The sequence below is a fragment of the Phascolarctos cinereus genome, unplaced genomic scaffold (assembly GCF_003287225.1).
Source record: "Phascolarctos cinereus isolate Bilbo 61053 unplaced genomic scaffold, phaCin_HiC Scaffold_5;HRSCAF=322, whole genome shotgun sequence".
Lineage (NCBI taxonomy): Eukaryota > Metazoa > Chordata > Mammalia > Diprotodontia > Phascolarctidae > Phascolarctos > Phascolarctos cinereus.
In genome coordinates this window covers 292,686,209-292,693,657 of record NW_027555958.1, presented here as the reverse complement: position 1 = coordinate 292,693,657, position 7,449 = coordinate 292,686,209, and the positions used below count along the sequence as shown (strand labels likewise).

General features: G+C 47.4%; 1 protein-coding gene across 1 annotated transcript; it reads left to right on the top strand.

Annotated features, from left to right (window-relative positions):
• Positions 1 to 1,490: 1,490 nt before the first annotated feature.
• On the top strand, positions 1,491 to 3,744 carry SPPL2C (signal peptide peptidase like 2C). Its single transcript, XM_020997615.2, has one exon. The coding sequence runs from the start codon at positions 1,562 to 1,564 to the stop codon at positions 3,602 to 3,604; it is 2,043 nt and encodes a 680-aa protein (XP_020853274.1). The 5' UTR covers positions 1,491 to 1,561; the 3' UTR covers positions 3,605 to 3,744.
• The last annotated feature ends 3,705 nt before the right edge of the window (positions 3,745 to 7,449 follow it).

Genomic DNA, 7,449 nt, shown 5'->3' with positions numbered 1-7,449 from the left:
TCTAGATGGTTTAGATAGCCAACCCATACCTGTATAGATATCTCCTCTTCACCATCCCTGATAGGTAATTATCCAACTTCCTCTTGACCTCCTCTAGTGGAGGTCCTTCCTTATGGAGAATAACACAAGTTATTCCATGTGGGGGGCAAAATCTGCCTCTTTGAAACTTGCTCCACCTCCCTCTAACCATTGTTTCTTGGGGTAGAGCAACAGAACACTCAAAGGACTCTGGGGAAGTCATGTCAACAAAACCCTCTCCCCCTAGTAAGAGCCCACCTCTGCTCTGAAGCAAGGTTGGTCCTTTGGCATCCTTAACCCATTTCTTCTAGAACGTCTGAGGACTCTGTCCCCTTAATTCTTCTATATGTGGCCTTAGGCATCCTCTTCACTCTATCTCTAGAGGTTATCCTTAGAGACAAAGGGGAGATGGAAGGTGAAATCATAAAGAAAGTGATTTGAGTTTCAGAGACAAGACTCAAACTAGACCTGGGAAATCATACACAGGAGCTGCAGGGGTATAGTGGATCCTTTGGTCTTGACCAAGAGGTGAAGGAGACTCTTGGGGAGCCAGCCTAGGATAAGTAGCAGATAAAAAAGGGAAAGATAATAAGGAGAGGTGGGGTGGGCCAGCCACCATAAATGCCCAGGAATTAAAAACAATATATGAAGACTATGACCATTATTGATACATCATCATCATTATAACAGCTGGCACTTATAGAACCCTATAAGGGCTCTAGCATTTGATCCTCCCAACAACCCTCTGCTATCAGATGAGGAAATTGAGGTTGAAGGACAGCTCAAGGGATCTAGTTGCACTCACCCAGAAGTGAGTTGTATTGAGGTCACCCAGCTAGTAGGTTTCAAGAGGCAAGATTTGAACTCAGGTCTTCCTGATCCCAAGGACTGTACGTACTGTGACAGACATAAGGCTATGTCATACTATGAAGATGAAATGGACAAGCCTGACTCATGATTATTTCATAGAATGTCAGAACTGGAAGGAACCTGGGAGACCATTGAGTCCAATTTCCTCCTCTTATTGAGTCCAGAGCAGGGCAGTGAATTTTTTGAGGTCATTCAGGCTTATTTAATAGGAGAATCAGAAATAGAAACCAGGTTTCTTGACTTCCAGCCCCTGTCCTGATCTTCTTATGTAATGCTATACTCTGTCAGCCCTATCTGTGACCGAGCATGGCACCTGTCCCACAGCAGTCTTAAAGAATTAGACAAAGAATGTGAAACTAGACTGTCTTACCACACAGAGAGACAAGAAGGGCTTGGATTTGGGGCAAACTGTGAAGTGAAGGGGACAAGGCATTTCTGAGGGATGTTTTTAGCCATAAGTAGGAAGGAGCTCAGAGTATGCCTGACTGCTTTCCCTACCCTGGGTCCCAGTGTTGTATGATGAAGTGGGCGGGGCCCTGGTTTCCAGGGGCCTTGCTCTGTGACAGGGAGGGGAGGGGTCCCCCCTCTAAGGGGCAGTTGAAGGCAGGCAAAGTGTGTTGTGGGGTAAAGCCCACTCAGGCCTGCAGGACACTGAAGCAGGTGGCTGAGGAGGATGGCAGCTCTGGACCTCCTCCTCCCCTTCATCCTCCTCCTACTCCACGTGGGTACTCCAGCCCATGGAGAGTATGGCGTGGTCCACGTGGTATCGGAAAAGAAGGGTAGCAAAGACTACTGTGCCCTCTTCAGTTCTGAGTACATCACCTTGCCCCGGGACCTCCACCATGCCCCTCTGTTGCCCCTGCATGATGGCACCAAAGCACCCTGGTGCCCCAGTGAGAACACCCACCAGTCATACCCCCAAAGCTCTAGCTCCCAGAAACCACTGAGCAAAACCACCGCCATGGTGCTACGGGGGAACTGCAGCTTCTACACCAAGGGTCGCCTGGCCCAAGGTCAGGGTGCCCACGGGCTTCTCATCGTCAGCCGTTCTGCTGGCCTCCAGTGTTCAGACACCACTCCAGTTCCAGCAACCTCCCAGAGACTCAGACCACTCCCCGAGTTGACCATCCCAGTAGCCATACTCCGCTACGACGATATGTTGGATATCTTGAATCAAGCCCACGGTGGGGCCACCATCCGAGTGGCCATGTATGTGCCCCTAGAGCCTATCCTTGACTATAACATGATGATCATTTTCATCCTGGCTGTTGGCACTGTGGCCCTGGGTGGCTACTGGGCTGGACTGAGTGAGGCTGAGAGACTTCAGCGGCGCCGGGAGCATCGGGGTGGAGGCACCAATATGAGCGAGGAAGCTGAAGGGCTGGATGAAGAAGAAGATGAGGAGGAGGAGCCTGTGGATTTCACACCAGCAATGACAGGGGCAGTGGTCCTCATGTCCTGTTCCATCATGCTGTTGCTATACTTCTTCTATGACTGTTTTGTCTACGTTATGATCGGCATCTTCGGGCTGGGCGCTGGCACTGGCCTCTACAGTTGCCTGGCTCCACTAGCTCGCCGCCTGCCCCTGGGACGTTGCCAGCTCATGCTGCCAGGTCTGCAGACAGCTGTCCTTCAGCTATCCCTTATTCTGCTAGCTGGCCTGTGCACCTCCATCACAGCAATCTGGATTATCTTTCGTAATGAGGAGAGCTGGGCCTGGCTTCTACAAGACATGCTAGGTGTGTCCTATTGCCTGTTTGTGCTCCGACGTGTGAGGCTGCCCACTCTGCGTAGCTGTACCTCCTTCCTGCTGGCCCTGCTGGCCTTCGATGTTTTCTTCGTCTTCATCACCCCATTCCTCACTAGGACTGGCGAGAGCATTATGGTGGAAGTGGCCTCTGGTCCCTCTGATTCTACCAGCCATGAAAAGCTGCCCATGGTGCTGAAGGTGCCCCGCCTCAGCTTTTCACCACTGACTCTCTGTGACCGGCCATTTTCCATCCTTGGCTTTGGGGACATCGTGGTGCCTGGCTTCCTGGTGGCCTACTGCCACCGCTTTGACATTCAGGTCCACTCCTCCCGAGTCTATTACATGGCCTGTACCTTGGCCTATGCTGTTGGCCTATTGCTTACTTTTCTTGCCATGATTCTCATGCAGATGGGACAGCCAGCATTGCTCTACTTGGTGTCTTGTACCCTCATCACCAGTCTAGCTGTGGCCATCTATCGCCAGGAGCTTGCCCTCTTTTGGACTGGTCAGGGCTTTGTTAAGCCACCTACCCACACCATCATCCGGTTACCTCTTTCCCCTAGCATTAGAGTGAGGGCTGAAGAGCCATCCCCATTGTCAGAGCAGAAGCCAGATGAAGATACTAATGTTCAGCCCACTGCAGAGACCATAGGGCCAACCGAGGAGGGGGCCAACTTACCAGAAAGCAATTCCAGTGGACACTCAGAGGAGACCATCATCCCAGCTGATGAAGAAAGCACCACTCCATGCTGCCTCAGCGATAGCTCCGAGGGCTGGAGCGATGCCAACCTGGATGCAGAAGAGGTACCCATTTCTCCCATTGAGATTGATGAAGAGCCAGGGACTCTGGGCACAAGCAACATGACATTGAACAACATCCCTGAAGGTGCAGTTGCCTGGACAGGACTCCACAAAAGAAAGGGCTTAAAGGTGAAGAAGAGTCTGTCAGCACAGGCCTCATTCTAAACTGAGAACCAACCACCCCTACGGCCATCCTCCCAGGATCCTGCTTATCCTTGCCTTGGGAGGGGTATGGCAGAATATCACAGATCAAAGCCATGCGTGGCAACAGGAAATCAGGGCATTAAAAGAGGTTCATTACCCCTGGCAAGAAAGTCTATTATCTTTTGCTTCTTGTAATAGGCCCCCACTCCCACATGAAAGTTCTGTCACAGGTGGTCGGGGTGCAAGGGGGCTGCCAGAGTGGAGACCTATGAACCTTGACCTTGAAAAGCCAGGGTCATCCCCTAGATTTCTCAGATTCCTTGAACAGCCCTTGACAATTCTCTCATCTATAAAGGCAGTGAAACAATAATTTAATAGCACTTTGAGATTTCCAAACTATTGCACATAATTTATCTCATTTGATTCTCACAACAACTCTATGAGATATACTCTGTTATGACCCATGCACCCATTTACAAATGAGGAAACTGAGGCTGTTAAAAGTTAAGTGATCCATCAAGGTCACAGAGTGAGGGAGGGTTGGAGGTAGGATTTGAACCTAAATCTTCCTGTCATCAAATCCAGTTAGCTTGACCCTAACAGTGACTGCTGTATTGAACCTATTTATCACCTTTAACCTCTTCTTGGAGGTCATATGTTCATAAAATTAGATAGAGCTTGTATAGATGTCAAAGATAATCTAATCTAAACTCAATTTACAGCCAGAGAAACAGATCCAAGGATGGTAAATAACTTATCTATGGTCATTTGCAAGATATAAATGGCAGAATTTGGATTTGAAGTATGGTCTTCCTGACCTCAAATCTAAGGCCCTTTCCATGGTGATGAATTCAGTTTTAACAGTTTACTTACCACTGCGTATAGCAGCCTTGTGTATACAGTGAAAAAAATACACCGCATTGGAGTCACACCTAAGTACTGGTCTCGGTTCTGTCACTATATGACCTTAGATCAGTCACTTTCCTCCCTGGGCCTCAGTTTCCATCTTTGTAAAATGAAAGGTCCCTTTTTCTAGTTCTTAAAGTTTGTCATCTGAATCTTTCCTCTCCCTGAGTCTGTTTCTTCACCTTCAAAATGAGACACCTTCTGAAACTAGCTTTTATTATTATTAGACCTTTTGAGGCCTCAGTTTTCCCCAGTCATAAAAAATGTTAAGCGCTGTACTAAGCAATGTCTAAAGTCCCTTCCGGGTCTCCCACACTACTATGAAAGGATGACTCTCTGGGTCCCTGGTTTCCTCATTAGCAGAGTAAGGACAGCATCCTAACTGGGACACTAAGCCCGCTGTATGCAAGCAGTCTGGGATAAAAATGCTCTCCAGAAGACTTTGCTAACAGGTACCCCATTCCCTCAGAGCTAGAGAGTAGGGACCGCTCTTTGGGACCTCAGTTAGGTGGTGCAGCAGATAGAGGTCTGAGCTTGGAGATGGGAAGATCTGAGTTCAAATCCAGCCTCTGACGCATCTAGCTATGTAACTCTGGGGGAATCACTTGAGCTCTCTTGGCCTTGGTTTCTTCATCTACAAAATGAGTATAATAATAGCACCTACCCCCCAGGGTTGTTATGGGGATGAAATGAGATAATATTTGAAAAGGCACTTTGTAAAACTTAGAGGCTTATATAAATGCTAGCTATAGCAGACCAAGTATAAGCCGTTATTCCCCCTCTAGGAATAATTCTAGGTACTCTTTCCGCCATGATATGTGGTGTGTGTGGGAAGAGGGAAAGGGTTGAGTACCCAAAGTGCCTTTTGATAAATTCCGGCCTTGGTCTGTGTGGCTGTTCTCCCACATCCCTTCCAGTCTGACTACCCACAGTTAAAGATAACAGAGTTAAAAGACAACTAAGGAATACTGGGCTTCCTACCTTCTTTACCCTCCCAGGCAGCCTCCTCCAGCACCCACGCTGCTAATCTGTCTGCCTCCTATACAATCAGGAGGACCCTGATGACAGGGAGCCAGGCAGGGTCCCACCATCTGAATTTGCAGGGCTCTTCACAATGTGAGCCCCAACCATTTCATTTCATCCCATCCTGCCAAGACCGTATGAAATGTCATAGGCACGGCTCTAACACCAGCACCCTCTTGATTCAGGTCCAACTTTGAGATGAAATGAGGCACTCATGGGTCACTGAACATTTAACAAGAGGAGAAATTTTCTTTTCCTTAACACAGCAAAGACACAGGGGTACTTAGCTTCTCTGGGACCAGCCCCTCTCATCTCCATCTGGAAAAGTCTAATCAAGTCATCAGGGGGGCAGCTAGATGGTGCAGTGGATGAGGCACTTCCTGGATTCAGGAAGACCTGAGTTCAAATCTGGTCTCAGACACTTGACACTTACTAGCTGTGGGACATTGGGCAAGTCACTTCAACCCATTGCCTCCCCCCAAAAAAAAGTCATCAGGGCATGGCGATTCATGTGGTCTCAGGCACCCTCCAAGTCTGAAAGGACTAGACTATACCTGGGCCAGAACCTTTTATGCCCCTAGAGCAGGCCCCTACACACCTAGACCAGGAAGCTGTGTCAGGGAATCTGAGATTAATCAGGTTTCACAGGAGAGGAGGGATGGGGAAGAAACTGTGTCAGGGAAACCATTAGTGAAGCTTGGGCCCAAGGACCTTGAGGGGAGGGGTTAGTGGGGTGGAAGCTGTGTTAGGGGAGCTGCGGCCATCAGAGGGAAAAAATAATAGTCCTATCATAGCCTTAAACCCCCACTCACAAAAGACTCCCTTTCCCCATAAAGAGATGTACAAAGGAGTCTATCCTGAAATAGGGGCAGCTGAAGCAAGCCTAAAGGGGCAGCTTCAGCCACTCATTTTAATGCCTTTTCCAAATGGTACTACGTGCCATCAATTCCATCAGGATGTGGCCTGCTTTCTTGTGGTAGTCAAGAGTGAGCCCTCTCTGTTCTCACCCGCTTTCAGGTCTGAGGCCTGTCCTCTTGACCTCATATATATTTTTCCCTCCTGCTTCTGCCTGACTTTGCAAAAACCATTCCCATCTCTCTAACAACTACAAGGCCCCTATTCAGAGAGGTCTGGGCTATTAATTCATCTGATAGCAGGGTCTGGTGCCGACTCTCAACTTTGTATCTATGTGCTGGCAGCAAGTTGAGCTGTTTATACAAAGGATTATTATAGAGAAGTCATGAATCTATGCAAGGGCCCAAGGACAGGAAGTCACTGGAGAGTGAAGAAGGTGCTCCCTAAGGACTGTGCCCTAGACAAACCCTGTTAAAAAAAAAATACCCACTGAGACTGCATACGGTTGCCTAATCTTGAAGTTCTCCTTTCATCCTGGATAAATTTCTGTCTAGTTTGTGCAATGTTTGCTCTTTTTATTACATAATAACCTTGCAATAAACTATAACTCATTGTATAAATTCCAGTTGTCATTAATAATTATAACAATAGGATAAAATAATGACTAGAGTAATAACTGATGGAGGTATATAAATGAAGATCTATAAATAATAGAGATAATCAGTATTAGCTTGTTGTTAATTAATTAATTAATTAATCATTAGACAAAAGCAGCAAGGTGTGCAGTGGTTAGAATACCAGGCCTGGAGTCAAGAAGACTCCTCTTCCTGAGTTCAAATCTGACCTCAGACACTTCTTAGCTCTGTGACCCTAAGCAAGTCACTTCACTCTGCCTCAGTTTCTCATCTGTAAAATGAACTGGAGAAGGAAATGGCAAACCACTCTAGTATCTGCCAAGAAAACACCAACTGGGGTCATAAAGAGTCAGACACAACTGAAAAACAACTAAACAACCACTGAACAACAACATAGCTATGACCCATTAATTTATTCATTAAACAGCTACATATTAAGTTCCTATT

What these genes read in the sequence shown, in the direction of transcription:
- SPPL2C (XM_020997615.2), top strand. Translation starts at nt 1,562, where the DNA reads ATGGCAGCTCTGGACCTCCTCCTCCCCTTCATCCTCCTCCTACTCCAC.